Raw genomic sequence first — 17,062 nt, 5'->3', positions numbered from 1 at the left:
CTTGCTGAAAGATCCACCCTCTTTTCATCTTCAGCAGCCTGGCAGATGACAGCAGATTCTGATCAAGAATGTCTCCATACTTTTCTCCAGTCATTATTCCTTGATATGAAGTCTACCAGTACCACATGCTGAAAAACAGCCCCACGCCATGATGCTCCCACCTCCAAACTTGACTGTTGGGATGGTGATGGGGGTGATGTGCGGTGCCATTTTTCCTCCAAACATGTTGTGTCTTATGACATCCGAAGAGTTCAATTTTGGTCTCATCTGACGAGAGTATCTTCTCCCAGAATGTCACGGGTTTATCCAAATGTTGTGTGGCAAACTCCAAACCAGCTTCAACATGCTTCTTCTTCAAAAATGGAGTCTTGCGTGGTGTGCGTGCATGGAGGCCATGGCGGTCGAGTGCATTACTTATTGTTTTCTTTGAAACAACGGTACCTGCTGATTCCAGGTCTTTCTGAAGCTCTCCACGAGTGGTCCTGGGCTGTTGGAGAACCCTTCTGATGATTGTTCTGACTCCTCTGTCTGAAATCTTGCGAGGAGCACCTGGCCGTGGCAGGTTTATGGTAATGCCGTGTTCTTTCCACTTCCGGATGATGGCCCCAATGGTACTCACTGGAACTTTCAGAAGTTTAGAAATGCGCCTGTAACCAATGCCTTCAGTGTGTTTTGCAACAATAAGGTTGCGTAGGTCTTTGGACAGCTCTTTGCTTTTACCCATCATGCAATGCTTCTTGTCTAACAGCTTGCTGGTGAGAAACCTTTTTAAAAGGCATCAATCAGGACTATACCAGCTGATATTACTTTGCACTAATAGGGGGCAGGTTAACCTTCTGAATACTGACAAACTCCAGTTGCTTTCTTGGCTTGCCAGACCTTTTTACCCCTCCTTTTCTTCATGTGTTCAATACTTATTCCCTGTGCCATTTCACTTTATTACACATAACTTCATTTATGGACATAAATGTTTGGATTTCTTTCTATGTGTGCATTACTTGGGTTGATGCCGACATCTGGTGAAAATTTCATGTCAATAGCTCGATTAGAAATGTGTTTTTTGAGAGAAATGTTTCTGAGTTCAATACTTATTTTCCCCGCTGTAGGACGGGGCCATTCCATGTAAGGCCTTCTAGGTTAACAGGAGGATCTTGAACTTGATTCTAGAATCAACTGGGATCCAGTGAAGTGAAACTAACACAGGAGTGATGTGATCTCTTCTGCTAGTTCCTGCTAACAATCTAGCTGCTGCGTTCTGAACAAGCTGGAGACTTCTTAAGGAACTCTTAGGACACGCTGCTAACAAGGAGTTACAGTAATCCAGTCTAGACGTAACAAACGCATGGATGAGTTTTTCAGCATCAGTCTTAGCCTCCCTGAAGTCGTAAGACAGGCCTAGTCTGTGTTCATGTTCAAATCTAGACTTAAAACATTTCTGTTTAGCTGTGTATATGACTGAAAGGTCCTATCTGCACTTTTCTTTCATTTCCTTCTTTTCTTTATAAATCAATTTTTAATTTTTTTCTTTTCTTTTAAAATTTAATTTTATGTTGATTATTTCTATGATGTATTGTGATTTTAATGCATTTTTCTGTTTTGTGGAATCGATCATGGGTTGACCGCCCTACCACTGCACCATGGCGTCCCTGTAGTCATCAGTCATTAAAGTGAGAATGTGCCTTTGGCAGTAGCCCTTTTTGAAGGCGTTGGTTGTGGGAGTCTCTATGTATATTTGGGTCTTTGGGTGGTCAGAAGCTCCACTGTCTCTCTCCTAAGATCTTCTAGAACAGGAATCTTCTCAGGAGCACCTGTCTTTCCACTCTTCATCCTCTTCTTCCTCACTCTCTGTTTTACTACTTAAAATCCATGTTATAAAAATGATGAGAAATAAAGACTGAAAATGTTTCCACCTGTGTGTGAATATTTATAAAAAAAAAGTTTTTAAAAAGTTTTTACTGAAGTAATACCTTTTTATTGATGTACTTGTTATTTTTGTGTATTTAACCGCCAGCATGAATAATTTTTGTGTCTGCTGCAGATGATCTTACCTGGCTAAAAAGATTCTGGGTGTTTTGGTTGACAGCTGTTGTTGTTTTTCCAATGGGAATCTTTTTCAGCCAAACCCAATCACCCTAGAAAAAACACAAGTCATGATTAAAATGTGTATTTTGTTTTTTTATAAAGCACAAATTATAGAAAAGTTTATTTAGAAAACTTTACATTTACAAAAAAAAGTTAAGAGCACAGATAAATATCAAAATAAAATGATTACGTCTTTTTTGTTGACAACATTGTCCTGTCCAACAGCTGAGCAAACAGATGAGAGCTGAAGGCCTCTCCCGACACGCAAGCGGTATATTTGAATAAACCCCTTTTGTAATTTATACTAAACTTTATTAATATTCCTTATGTTTGTGTTTAAATGAGATTAATGACATTTAGCTCCTATGTACTGACAATAAAATAAACATTTGCTTTGGACTTACATTTAATCAAAGTTAGTTGACATTATCTAGAAGAAGGAAGCTAAAACTTCACGTGTTTACTCCCGGCTTTGGACAGAGCTCATTTGAAGCTCAGGAAGTTATGGAGGAGGAGCTTAAACCTGCACAGGTATGTTTTCAGATGGCCAAAGTCAACATTCATGCACTCCTGTATGACCAGAAAACAGGACTTTAGGTTTGACTGGAAAGAAACGCAGCAGTTTTTCTACCTCTAGGATTCCTATGTTGGAGCTTTCAGGTGTCGTCAGGATGTAGCTTCTAGCAATAGAGCGCAGCGGGGTTTTAATTTCCAGGAGACTCCTCATGATGGACTCATCATTCAGTTTCTGAAAGAAAACATTGTAAAAAAAAATGTCAACATTACAAACTTTAGGCTGTGTGAGTGTGTTTGTATTTGCTTTGAATTTCATGTCTGAAAGTTCGTAAACTCCTCAATTTTAGATTTTTCTTTCTAGTGTTACGGCTGTGGCCGTAATATTGTTTTTTTTTTTTTGTATATTTGGAGTGTTTTTCTGTGTTTTTTTTTTTGGGAAGGTATGCCTTTCCTTTTCCATTCCCTCCTGTATAGTGCCAATTGGATTCCACAGTGTCCGGAGCACCTGATTGGCTGTGGACTTCCAGCAGCAGCTGTAAAAACTGCCACCTCATCTGTTGGAGCTCTCCCTCTCCAGCTGGCAGCAGCAGAGTGTTAGATAAAACATGGTTAGAGGCTTTTTGTTCCTTGTAATTTGGGTTGGTTGTTTTGTATAGTTCTGAGTTTTTCGTTCTAAATATATCCCCAGCTTAATTTCATTCTGTGTTTTGTGAGGTTTTTTTTTTTTTTTAACTTGTCCTGTCCAACAGCTAGGCTGGCAGATGAAAGCTGAGGGCCTCTTGTGTTGGACATATTTTACTTTAACAAGAGGGGTTATTAATCTTCAGACAAACCAAAGGTATGACTGAATTAACCCCTTTTGTAATTGAGGCCAAACTTTATTAATTTCAACCATGTTTGAAAATCTTTGGTGTTGGACCGGACGGAAAAGGAAAGAGGGGAAGAAGAGAGAGGGACGTTAGAGAGAGGGGGGGGTAGGAGGGTGATAATAGGAGGGGAAGGGGGTAAGACCATGAAGCAGCATAAAGCAACAAGTTTACTGGTTGTTTATCGTTACGGTACGGTTCAAATGTAGTACAAAAAGGGCGGGGCCTGTTCACACACACTCAAATATTGTCAACACACCTGCTAGCTGCAAAAAAAGTCCACATGTCAACATGTACACAAAACAGATAGTGTTCACACACGCATACCTATGCCTTTAAACCAACTAGTGTGAAATCTTACATTCATTCAATCATCAAACTATAAGTGCAAAGGTGAGCTAACACCTGTGCTCAGGTGAGTGTTTATGTTCTTCTAAAATGGATGGTGGAATGTGAAAAGAAGGAGGAGGAGCGCCCAGCCATCCCCACACCAAGACCCCTCCGCAGCAGCAGTGGCAGCCAGAATTCCCCCAACGCCACACGGGAACAGGCAGGGAACAACCGCCCCCCGGGCGACCAAGACCGCCACCCCGCCGCGAGGCCCCCAAAGCCAGAGAGCAGGGAGGGAAAGAGAGCGCCGCCCCAGCCCAACCAGGAAAGCAGCCCCCCGCCGCGCCGGAAGAGCCCAACGCAGGGCCCCACCGGAGAAGGACGCCCACAGCCCCAGACGAGCACCCCACCACCACCCAGGAGTTCCGGGCATCCCCCCACCCCAACCCCAGGTACAAGCCAGGATCCCCCAAGGGAGACCCGCTCCGCACTCCAGGCAGCCACCCACCCGGCCCACGGTTGGTCCAGGGAGGAGCAAGGCAGGGCCCCGCCACCCCCGCCCAGGAGGGGGGAACCACGGGGAAAAAAGGGCGGCCCACAAGGGGTGTTATAAATATGGCCCGACCAGGCTCGTCCAAGTTGGAAGTTTGGCGGGGCCCAGCGCTCGGGGGCAAGGACCAGGACCCACCCCCCAGGGACACGAACACCCCCGGCTCAGGTGTAATATGAACCCCCCCACCGTGCGGAGAGAGCACCGCCGGGCCCAGGGAGCCGGCACCCAAGGGACACGGCCGCCATCGCCAAGGGGCCCGCACCCCCCACCAGGGAGGGGGTAGGGGACAGATGGACCCAGGTCCCACCTTCCTTGCAAAATGTGTGTGCGTGTATGTGTGTTTGAGAGGGTGTGTGTGTGCATGTGTGTGTGCTTATGTTGGAATGTATATATTGAAGGGGGAGGGGTGTGTGTACTAAGGGGGGTGCAGTTAAAATTGGCGAGTAGGGCACTAAGGGGAAATCTCCTGATTACTCACAGTGATGTCCCCTCACCATCCCCACCAAGGGGCCCTAAATGTCTGAGATGAGGTTAAAATTGGCGGGTAGGGTGCCAGGAGGACATCTGCTGCTTGCTTGCAGTGATGTCCAAGCACCCCCCCTACCAAGGACCCTACATGTCTAAGGTGCAAATAAAACCGAAAGAGGGGGGGCCCACTCGATACGGCAACCATAGGAGGGGGGCCACTGCCAAGTAGCCCCCCCCCCCCCCAAGGCGCATCGCAGGCTAGACCCCCCACCCCCTCACCCTAATATGAGGTTATATGAGGAAGGGGGTAAGTTTTGTGAGGGTTTTTGAGTCATTGGTGAATTTCGTTTTTTTCTTTTTTCACCTTTATGTTACACCCATTTACAACCCCCTAGACAGGGGTGTAGCATAAATTGGGGGCTCGTCCGGGATCTCTGAACTGGTTTGTTTGTGTGGGACATTTGGTAGCTAATTTACTTTGTCTTATAGTGTATGGTTTTGGGTTTTTACCTGTTTGTTTGTTGGACTTTTTTGTGTAGTTTGGTTGACAGTTTTATCGTGAGAGTAACTCATTGATAATGGCATTTGACTTAAATGATTTTGTTCTTTCTCCATGTTTGGAGAAGTTGGACCTGTTCACCAAAGCTGACTTACTATTAGTTGCCCATCATTATTATTTGTACATACCCAGTCATTGCCGTAAACATGGATAGGGGACCTCTTGTTTAGGCAGTTGGTGAAGCAGGGTGTGGTCCAAACCTCTCCTGGTGCGTCTCCGCTGAAGGGTGTGGCCGGAGGTTGTATTCATGACGGTGTAGGAGTGGAGGCTGCTATTGGCGCTGTGGATGCCAATGGACCTGAGCGAGGAGCGGAGGTGAGGGCGAAGGCTCCTGCATTTCTTCCTGATTCGGGTTCTCACCCGATCACATTACTTCAAGCAAGAGTCGACGAAGGACCTTGATCTCCAGACGAAGTCACGTGAGGTTGAGCTAATGCACCTGCGTGTGCGCGCTCTGAAGTTGGATCACCCACAACCTGCAACTGCAAATGTGTCCCTGTTGTCTCCTGTCGCTGCTGCACAGCCATTTGATGTGAGTAAGCACATTGCCCTCGTTCCATCCTTCAGAGAGACTGAAGTAAATTCATATTTTAATGCGTTTGAGCGCATCGCTGCCACTTTGGGATGGACAAAAAATGTGTGGAGTTTGCTGTTACAGTGCAAACTCGTGGGGAAAGCACAAGAGGTGTGCTCCACATTATCAATTAATGAAAGTTTGGATTATGATGTGGTAAAAACCCCTGTTTTGAGAGCTTATGAGCTCGTTCCAGAAGCTTACCGTCTGAAATTTCGTGCTTACAGAAAAGCTGTCAACCAAACGCAGGTGGAGTTTGCACGTGAGAAATGCGTTCTGTTTGAAAGGTGGTGCGCTGCATGCAAGGCAGATGACTTTGCTCAACTTCGTGAGTTAGTTTTACTAGAGGAATTTAAGTCCTGCCTCCCTGAGAGGATCCTTGTTTATTTGAATGAGCAGAAAGTCTCCTCCGTAACCCTTGTTCTATCCTGGCATTTTACCATTGGGAGTTGGGTCCTCTAGACCCACTAGACAATGCTCTGAACCTTTTTTTCTTCAATGATTTGTGAACCTCACTGGTGTCCATGGATTAAATGAAATCTTTCCACCTTTATCCACCTTTGTCATGGTAAGGAGAACACGTCAATGGAAGGGGGGGGTCATCTAAGATAGCACAAGGGCAACGCGGCCGTGCTCGCAGATGAATTTGTGCTGACGCACCGCGCCGTGTTTCCATCTGTGCGTGCAGACGCTCCTTCACCTGTTTTTGCCGGTAAAAAGCCCAAATCCTTTTTTTAGAAGTCCGCCGAGCTCAAAACCACTTTCTGCTGAGAGCCGGGAGTGCTTCCATTGTCACGAAAAAGGACACGTCATCTCTTTGTGTCCCATGCTCCTGTCAAAGGAGAACAATCAAAGTCCCATAAAGCCCAAAAGGGTCGGTTTTGTTTGATCTGGACCTGTAGAATCGTCTTGTCACTGATCATCGTTTTCGCCCCTTCATCTTTAAAGGTACTGTCTCCCTGACGGGGAAGGAGGAAGAGCAGGTGCCGATTTTTCTTTTTTTTTTTACTTGTCCTGTCCAACATCTGGGCAGACAGATGAGAGCTGAAGGCCTCTTGTGTTGGACATATTTTATTTTAACAAGAGGGGTTATTAATCTACAGACAAACCAAAGGTATGTCTGAATAAACCCCTTTTGTAATTGAGGCCAAACTTTATTAATTTCAACCATATTTGAAAATCTTTGGTGTTGGACCGGACGGAAAAGGAAAGAAAGGAAGAAGAGAGAGGGATTTTAGAGAGAGGGGGGATAGGAGGGTGATCATAGGAGGGGGGGGGGATAAAACCATGAAGCAGCATAAAGCAACAAGTTTACTGGTTTATCACTATGGTAAGGTTCAAATGTAGTACAAAAAGGGCGGGGCCTGTCCACACACATACTCAAATGTTTTAAACACACCTGCTAGCTGCAAAAATGTCCACGTCAACATGTACACAAAACAGATAGTGTTCACACACATACTTATGCCTTTAAACCAACTAGTGTGAAATATTTCATTCATTCAATCATGCAAACTATTAGAGCAAAGGTGAGCTAACACCTGTGCTCAGGTGAGTGTTTATGTTCTTCTAAAATGGATGGTGGAATGTGAAAAGAAGGAGGAGGAGCGCCCAGCCATCCCCACACCAAGACCCCCACCGCAGCAGCAGCGGCAGCCAGAACCCTCCAACGCAACACGGCAGCAGGCAGAGAACAACCGCCACCCGGGAGATCACATCCGCCACCCAGGCCAGGGCCAGCAGGACCGCCGGGAGGCCCCCAGAGCCAGAGAGCAGGGAGGCATGGGGGGAAAGTTTTTATAAAAGTTTTCAAATGCGTTATTAATTTTGACCGGGTCGTGAGTGACATTTCCTGTTTGGTCCATAATAGAAGTGATTGTTGATTTTTCTCTATTAATTTTAAGCTGATTAGCCAGAAATTTGCCAGATTTATTAGAGTTTTCAAATCTTTCAAGTCGTAGCCTTTGTATTTGAAATTGTGTTTGTTTATTAATGATGTCATTTAACTGCAGCTTTAATTTTTTCAGATCATCCAGAATGTGTTCCTGTGCAGAAGCAGCATAAGCAGTCTCCAGGGTTTTGATTTTATTTTCTAGTTCTAATAAATCTGCTTCCTCTTTGTGTTTTTTATGCATTGAATAAGAAATGATTTTCCCTCTCATGACTGCTTTTTCTGTTTCCCAAAGAAGACATTGTGAGATATCAGAAGTATTGTTGAATTCTAAGAAGGATGCCCACTCTTTTTTGAAAGAATTCAATAAATTCCTGGTCTTTTAACAGAGACGTATTAAACCTCCAGGTTGTAGTTGAGGGTGTGGATTTTTCCCTAGAAATGTTTACAGAGACTGGTGCATGATCACTGATAATAATTGGATGAATGTTTGAACTTTTAATTTCTTTTAAAATAGATTTACTGACTAATAAATAGTCTAAACGGGTGTGTGAATGGTGAACTGGAGAGAAAAATACTGCGCAAGTCAGTCCCTTCTTGACAGTGTTTTGCCATTTCCTCCTGATTCTTCCTGTGGGTTTGACACACTTGTGCGGGGCGTGAACACAAATGTCATTCGGGCTCCGACGCATAACGTGTTTTTATATTCGCCACTTTTTTCTGGGCCAGCAAAAGTCGTGCTCCGTGCTCAGTTACCTGTGTGTGTATGTAATGTAATGTAATGCCTAACCTGCCATTTAATGAAGCAACACTTTCTTTTGATGTTGACAAAAATTAATTTGTTCATGTCCAGAAAACTGATCCATCTCTTGCCAAATGTTTATCTGCTGCTAATTCAAATGAAGAGAAATCAGCTTATGCTTTCAACAATGGACTTTTGGTTCGTAATTGGTTTCCTCCCGCACTTGGTAATTTGGGATGGAATGTTGTTCAGCAAATTGTACCAGAGAAGTATCGTTGACAGATTCTCAACCTAGCTCATGATGGACCATCTGGTCATTTGGGGGTAAAGAAAACATACTATCTCATTTTGCGTCATTTTTTTTGGCCATGCTTGAAATCTGATGTGACTAAATATTGTCGTTCATGTCACACTTGTCAGATGAGTGGAAAACCAAACCAGGTTATTCCACCTGCACCTTTGCATCCAATTCCTGCAATAGGTGAACCGTTTCAACGTCTCATTATAGACTGTATGGGTCCACTACCTAAAACCAAATCAGGGCATCAGTACCTTCTGACCCTGATGTGTGCTGCAACACACTACCCAGAAGCAATTCCCTTGCGCACACTAAGAACTCTTCTTTCTCTTTCGGCTTTTCCCATCAGGGGTCGCCACAGCGAATCATCGTTTTCCACCTCACTCTATCATGGACATCTTCTACCCTAACATTAGCCAACTTCATGTCCTCTGTTAAGACATCCATATATCTCCTCTTTGGCCGTCCTCTTGCCCTCCGGCCAGGCAGCTCCATCTCCAACATCCTTCTACCAATATATCCACTATCCCTCCTCTGAACATGTCCAAACCATCTCAGTCTGGCTTCTCTGACTTTGTCGCTAACACAGGCAACATGAGCCGTCCCTCTGATGTACTCGTTCCTTATCCTGTCTAACCTGGTCACTCCTAAGGAGAACCTCAACATCTTCATCTCTGCTACCTCCATCTCAGCCTCTTGTCTCTGTCTCACTGCTACCGTCTCTAACCCATAGAGCAGAGCAGGTCTCACCACTGTCTTGTACACCTTTCTTTTGAGTCTTGCTGACACTCTTCTGTCACACAACACTCCTGACACTTTCCTCCACCCGCTCCAACCTGCCTGCACTCGCCTCTTCACCTCTTTTCCACACTCCCCATCACACTGAACTGTTGACCCCAAGTACTTAAACTCCTGCACCTTCTTCACCTCAGCCCCCTGTAACCTAATGCTTCTACCTTGATCCCTGTCGTTCAGACACATGTATTCTGTCTTACTACGACTGACCTTCATGCCTCTTCTTTCCAGAGCAAACCTCCACCTCTCTAGCTGTTCCTCCACCTGCTCTCTACTCTCACTGCAAATTACAATGTCATCCGCAAACATCATTGTCCAGGGAGATTCCTGTCTTACCTCGTCTGTCAGCCTGTCCATCAGCATAGCAAACAAAAAAGGACTCAAAGCTGATCCTTGGTGTAGTCCCACCTCCACCTTGAACTCCTCTGTCTGACCTACAGCACATCTCACCACCGTCATACTTCTCTCATACATGTCCTGAACTACTCTGACATACTTCTCTGCCACTCCAGACGACCTCATACAGTACCACAGCTCCTCCCTCGGCACCCTGTCATACGCCTTCTCTAAATCTATGAACACACAATGCAGCTCCTTCTGACCTTCTCTGTACTTTTCCATCAACATTCTCAAAGCAAAAATGGCATCAGTGGTGCTCTTACGGGGCATGAAACCATACTGCTGCTCACAAATCTCCACCTTCTTCCTAAGCCTGGCTTCCACTACTATTTCCCACAGCTTCATTGTGTGGCTCATCAACTTCATTCCTCTATAGTTGCTGCAGTTCTGCGTGTCACCCTTGTTCTTAAAGATCGGGACCAGAACGCTTCTCCTCCATTCCTCAGGCATCTTCTCACTCTCTAAAATCCTATTGAACAACCTCGTTAGAAATTCCACTGCTGTCTCTCCTAAGCACTTCCATACTTCCACAGGTAGGTCATCAGGACCAACCGCCTTTCCGCTCTTCATCCTTTTCAGAGCCTTCCTAACCTCATCCTTTCCAATCTCTGCTACTTCCTGCTCCACAACAACTACATCTTCCTCCCTTCTTTCCCTGTCATTTTCCTCGTTCATCAGCTCCTCAAAATACTCCTTCCATCTTTTCTGTACACTCTCCTGGGTTGTTAGCACCTTTCCATCTCTGTCCTTAATCACCCTTATCTGTTGCACGTCCTTCCCATCTCTGTCTCTCTGTCTGGCTAGCCTGTACAAGTCCTTCTCTCCTTCCTTTGTGTCTAACCTGTCATATAGCTCATCATAAGCTTTCTGTTTGGCCTTTGCCACCTCTCTCTTCACTCTACGCTGCGCTTCCTTGTACTCCTGTCTACCTTCCTCAGTCCTTTCTACATCCCACTTCCTTTTAGCCAGCCTCTTCCTCTGGACGCATTCCTGTACTTCCTCATTCCACCACCAAGTCTCTTTACCGTCTTTCCTCTTTCCAGATGACACACCTAGCACCTTCCTACCTGTTTCCCTGATAATCTCTGCTGTAGTTTCCCAGTCCTCTGGAAGCTCATCCTGACCACCCAGGACCTGCCTCAACTTCTGCCTAAATTCCTCACAAGTTTCTTCATTCTGTAGCTTCCACCACTTGGTCTTCTTTTCTATTTTCCCTGTCTTCTTCTTCCTGACCTCCAGAGTCATCTTACACACCACCATGTGGTGCTGTCTGGCTACACTCTCTCCTACCACCACTTTGCAGTCATTAACCTCTCTCAAATGACCTCGTCTGCATAGGATGTAGTCCACCTGAGTACTCCTACCTCCACTTCTATATGTCACTCTATGTTCCTCTCTCTTCTGGAAGTAAGTGTTGACTACAGCCATTTCCATCCTCTTCGCAAAGTCCACCACCATCTGTCCCTCCAGATTCCTTTCCTTCACACCAAACCTGCCCATCACCTCCTCATCACCTCTGTTGCCCTCACCAATATGCCCATTAAAGTCTGCTCCAATAACAACTCTCTCTCCTCTGGGGATACTCTCTATGACCTCATCCAACTCACTCCAGAATCTCTCCTTCACTTCTAACTCATAGCCAACCTGTGGCGCATACCCACTGACTACATTCACCATCACCCCTTCAATTTCTAACTTTAGGCTCATCATCCTGTCTGAGACTCTTTTCACCTCTAGAACACTGTTTACAAACTCCCCCTTCAGAATCACTCCTACCCCGTTTCTCTTCCTATCAACACCATGATAGAACAGTTTGTATCCTCCTCCAATACTACGTGCCTTGCTGCCCTTCCACCTTGTCTCCTGCACACACAGTACATCTACCTTCCTTCTCTCCATCATGTCTGCCAGCTCTCTGCCTTTCCCTGTCATTGTGCCAACGTTAAGAGTCCCTATTCTTAAACCTATGTTCCTGCCTTTTCCCTTCTCTCTTTGGCCACGGACCCTTCTGCCTCCCCTCTTTCTTCCACCAACAGCAGTCAAATTTCCACCGACACCCTGTAGGTTAACAGCATCGGTGGCGGTCGTTGTTAACCCGGGCCTCGACCGATCCGGTATGTCTAAAGTGTTGTGGATGATTCGCATGGTTATTTTGGCAATTTTTACGCCGGATGCCCTTCCTGACGCAACCCTCTCTATTTATCCGGGCTTGGGACCGGCACAGAGGCAACTGGCTTGCAACCCCTGTGGCTAGATTGCGCACACTAAGAACCAAAGCTATAATTAAAGCTCTGGTTAACTTCTTCTCCACATTTGGTTTTCCACATTCCATACAGTCTGATCAAAGGTCAACATTTTCCGATCAAACAACATGCCTATCGTGTTAACCCCACCAAACGTGCACAGCTTCAACAGGAAGTTAAATACCTGTTGGAAAACAGATTAAACTGACAAAAAGTCCAAATCTGCAGCTAATCCATCTCAAAACTCTTCACAGAATTTACTACACTGGACAGAGGATGTTCAAGATGGGTCTCAGTAACTCAGACATTTGCGAGCACTGTGATAATAATCTACCCGACAGCTACATGCACGCACTGTGGTTCTGCACTCCTGTCCAGGCTCTCTGGCAGCAGGTATGTGCCGATTTATCAGTCTGGCTTAAGGTTTCAATCACTGCCTCACCGTCACTTTGTGTGCTTGGTGACATGAGTGCCATCGATATAGAAGAAGGATTAGCTTCTATCATTTTCATAACTCTTTGTATTGCCAAAAAAACTATTTTAATAAATTGGAAAAACAAGAAAAATATAAACATAAGTCAACACAGAAATCTGCTGTTTGATCATATCAGCTTGGAAAAAATGTCAGCCCAAAGCTCAAGTAACTTTGAAAGAATTCAGTCTCTCTGGTCTCCTGTGGTTGACTCCATGACTTAGGGGGTGGGGGGCTTGGTCGTCGCTGCTCCTTGCCCTTCTGCCGTGGTTTGGGGTGGGGGTCGGGGCTTCCGGTGCCTGGCGGGGGCGGTGGGGGGCTCCGTTGGTCGGGGGGTCGGGTCCGGTGCCTGGGTGGGGCGGGCTGGGGCGCTGCGTGGTCCTCTGGGCTTGGGTGTGGGGGTGCGTGGTGGGGGGGTGGGGTGGTGGTCTGGCTTGGCTTGGGGGGGTGGTCCCTTTGCCTGTGCTGGGGGGGGTTGGCGGGGGGCCCTGCTCGGGTGGGGGGGGCCCAGCGGCGCCGGATGGGCTGCCCATCTGCACCTGGGGCTGGGATCGGCCCTTCCCTGGCTCTGGGGCGGGACGGTACAACCCTCTCGGGGCCCCCGGTCGCTCTGGGTGCCACCCGCTTCGGCTGCGGGGTCTGGGGTGGGGTGGGGTGGGGGGCTTGTCGGCCCTGTCCTGTGGGGGGGCGTTCTGGGGGGGAGGGGGGGCCCATTATTAGTACGGGTCGGGGGGGCTAGCGGGTCGGGGTCTCCGCTGAGGCAATCAGTGGTTGCCTCGGCCGGTTGGCCTCCTCGGTCCCGTCGAGGCCTGACCAGAGCTCTTCTAGGGCCGGCGTCTGGGGGTGGGGGCCTGGGCTTGCTCCGGGGGGGGGCGACGCTTTCTGGCTCCTCTCTCTCTGTGTGGGGTGGGTGGTGCCGGGCCTGGGGTGTCGGCGCCTCCGGGGGTGGGCCCCTGGGCTGGGTGGCCCTGGCCCCTTTGCTGGGGGTGGGCTGGGGGACGGCTGTTTGACCACCGGGGGACAGTCTACCAGCTGTCCCCAACTTACCCCCTTCCTTATATAACCTCATATTAGGGTGAGGGGGTGGGGGGTCTAGCCTGCGATGCGCCTTGGGGGGGGGCTACTTGGGAGTGGCCCCCCTCCTATGGTTGCCGTATGGAGTGGGCCCCCCCTCTTTCGGTTTTATTTGCACCTTAGACATGTAGGGTCCTTGGTAGGGGGGGTGCTTGGACATCACTGCAAGCAAGCAGCAGATGTCCTCCTGGCACCCTACCCGCCAATTTTAACCGCACCTTAGACATTTAGGGCCCCTTGGTGTGGAGGGTGAGGGGACATCACTGTGAGTAATCAGGAGATGTCCCCTTAGTGCCCTACTCGCCAATTTTAACTGCACCCCCCTTAGTACACACACCCCTCCCCCTTCAATATATACATTCAAACATAAACACACACACATGCACACAAACACCCTCTCAAACACCCATACACGCACACACATTTTACAAGGAAGGTGGGACCTGGGTCCATCTGTCCCCTACCCCTTCCCTGGTGGGGGGTGCGGGCCCCTTGGCGATGGCGGCCGTGTCCCTTGGGTGCCGGCTCCCTGGGCCCGGCGGTGCTCTCTCCGCACGGTGGGGGGGTTCATATTACACCTGAGCCGGGGGTGTTCGTGTCCCTGGGGGGTGGGTCCTGGTCCTTGCCCCTGGGCGCTGGGCCCCGCCAAACTTCCAACATGGCCGAGCCTGGTCGGGCCATATTTATAACATCCCTTGTGGGCCGCCCTTTTTTCCCCGGGGTTCCCCCCTCCTGGGCGGGGGCGGCGGGCCCCTGCCTTGCTCCTACCTGGACCAACCGTGGGCCGGGTGGGTGGCTGCCTGGAGTGCGGAGCGGGTCTCCCTTGGGGGGTCCTGGCTCGTACCTGGGGTCGGGGCGGGGGGATGCCCGGAACTCCTGGGTGGTGGTGGGGTGCTCGTCTGGGGCTGTGGGCGTCCCTCTCCGGTGGGGCCCTGCGTTGGGCTCTTCCGGCGCGGCGGGGGGCTGCTTTCCTGGCTGGGCTGGGGCGGCGCTCTCTTTCCCTCTGCGCCTCCCTGCTCTCTGGCTCTGGGGGCCTCGCGGCGGTCCGGCTGGCCCTGGCCTGGGTGGCGGTCTTGGTCGCCCGGGGGGCGGTCGTTCCCTGCCTGTTCCCGTGTGGCGTTGGGGGAATTCCGGCTGCCGCTGCTGCTGCGGCGGGGGTATGGGTGTGGGGGTGGCTGGGCGCTCCTCCTCCTTCTTTTCACATTCCACCATCCATTTTAGAAGAACATAAACACTCACCTGAGCACAGGTGTTAGCTCACCTTTGCACTAATAGTTTGCATGATTGAATGAATGAAAGATTTCACACTAGTTGGTTTAAACTAGGTATGCGTTTGTGAACACTATCTGTTTTGTGTGCATGTTGACATGTGGACATTTTTGCGGCTAGCAGGTGTGTTGATAATATTTGAGTGTGTGTGAACAGGCCCCGCCCTTTTTGTACTACATTTGAACCGTACCGTAACGATAAACAACCAGTAAACCTGTCTGCTCTATGCTGCTTCATGGTCTTACCCCCCTTCCCCTCCTATTATCACCCTCCTACCCCCCCCTCTCTCTAACGTCCCTCTCTCTTCTTCCCTTCTTTCCTTTTCCGTCCGGTCCAACACCAAAGATTTTCAAACATGATTGAAATTAATAAATTTTGGCCTCAATTACAAAAGGGGTTTATTCAGACATACCTTTGGTTTGTCTGAAGATGAATAACCCCTCTTGTTAAAATAAAATATGTCCAACACAAGAGGCCCTCAGCTCTCATCTGTTTGCCTAGCTGTTGGACAGGACAAGTTAAGAGAAAAAAAAAAAAATAAATAAAAAAATAAAGGAAAACAGATTGGCTATACCTAGTTCCAGTTCCTGGAGTTCTCCCTGTCTGCTTGTACCCAAGCCTGACAAAACCGTTCGATTTTGCGCAGATTTCAGAAAGGTGAATAAAATCACAAAACCTGACTCATACCCTTCTACCACCCATGGAAGATTGTGTTGACCAAGTTGGTTCAGCACATCTTGTTACCCAATTAGATCTCCTAAAAGTCTATTGGCAAGTTCCATTGACCCCTCGTGCATCCGATATATCTGCTTTCGTTACTCCTGATCATTTTTTGCAGTACACTGTCATGCCTTTTGGTCTAAAAAAATGCACCTGCCACTTTCCAACGTCTCATGCACAAAGTTCCTACAGGAGTACAGAACTGTGAAGTCTACCTTGATGACATTGTTGTCTATTCTAAAACCTGGAAACAACATTTAAAACATTTGACTGATGTTTTTGAGCGGCTAAGTAGAGCTTCACTCACCTTGAACTTAGCCAAATGTGATTTTGGTAAAGCTACTGTAACCTACTTGGGGAAAGAAGTAAGTCAGGGTCAAATTCGTCCTCTGAGTGCAAAAGTTCAGGCTATCCTCGATATTCCAGCCCCTCAGAACCACAAACAATTCCGACGTTTCATAGGAATGGCGGGGTACTACTGAAGTTTCTCCCGTAACTTTGCAGATCCCTTAACAAGCCAGACTAGTTTCCGTAAACCTTTTGTTTGGTCACCTGAATGCCAGAATGCATTTAACTCTGTCAAAGCTCTTCTTTGCAGTGCCCCTGTCCTGGCTGCTCCCGATTTTGAGCGTCCCTTCAAGTTAGAAGTCGATGCCAGTGATTGTGTTGCTGGGGCAGTTCTGCTGCAGGAAGATGAACATGTTGTTGAGAATCCCCTTTGTTATTTTTCAAAGAAGATTCCCCTTCATCAAATATGGTACAGTACAATTGAAAAGAAGCTCTTTCTTTGTTGCTGGCACTCCAGCACTTTGAAGTGTATATTGGTTCTAATTCCCATCTGATTACAGTTTACACTGACCACAACACTCTAGTATTTTTGAACAGAATGCACACCTCGAACCAAAGACTAATGAGGTGGTCACTGATGGTTCAGGATTTTAATCTTTATATTAAACACAAAAAGGGAGCTGAGAATTTGGTAGCAGATACTCTTTCACGCAGCATCCACTCAACCTAAGCAATGGCTTCTGGGGGGGCAGAGGTTTTCTCTTAGGTTGGGGGGTGTTACGGAAGTGTCCGTAATATTGTTTTGTTTGTATATTTGGAGTGTTTTTTTCTTTTTTCTTTTGGGAGGGTCTGTCTTTCCTTTTCCTTTCTGTACATATTTGAACTCTCTTCCTGTGAGAGTCTCCAGCTCCTGATGGTGGAAT

General features: G+C 47.6%; 1 protein-coding gene across 2 annotated transcripts in view; it reads right to left on the bottom strand.

Annotated features, from left to right (window-relative positions):
• olgc3 (membrane guanylyl cyclase) overlaps positions 1-17,062 on the bottom strand; it is a 108,651-nt gene that overhangs the window by 48,803 nt on the left and 42,786 nt on the right. For both annotated transcript variants that reach the window (XM_023961322.1, NM_001137655.1), the window contains 2 exon segments: positions 2,714-2,830; positions 2,049-2,132 (listed from right to left, as the gene is read on the bottom strand). In XM_023961322.1, coding sequence (XP_023817090.1) covers positions 2,049-2,132; positions 2,714-2,830 — 201 coding nt within the window.

Source organism: Oryzias latipes, chromosome 2 (genome assembly GCF_002234675.1).
Source record: "Oryzias latipes chromosome 2, ASM223467v1".
NCBI lineage: Eukaryota > Metazoa > Chordata > Actinopteri > Beloniformes > Adrianichthyidae > Oryzias > Oryzias latipes.
This window is presented reverse-complemented; position numbering and strand designations above follow the sequence as displayed.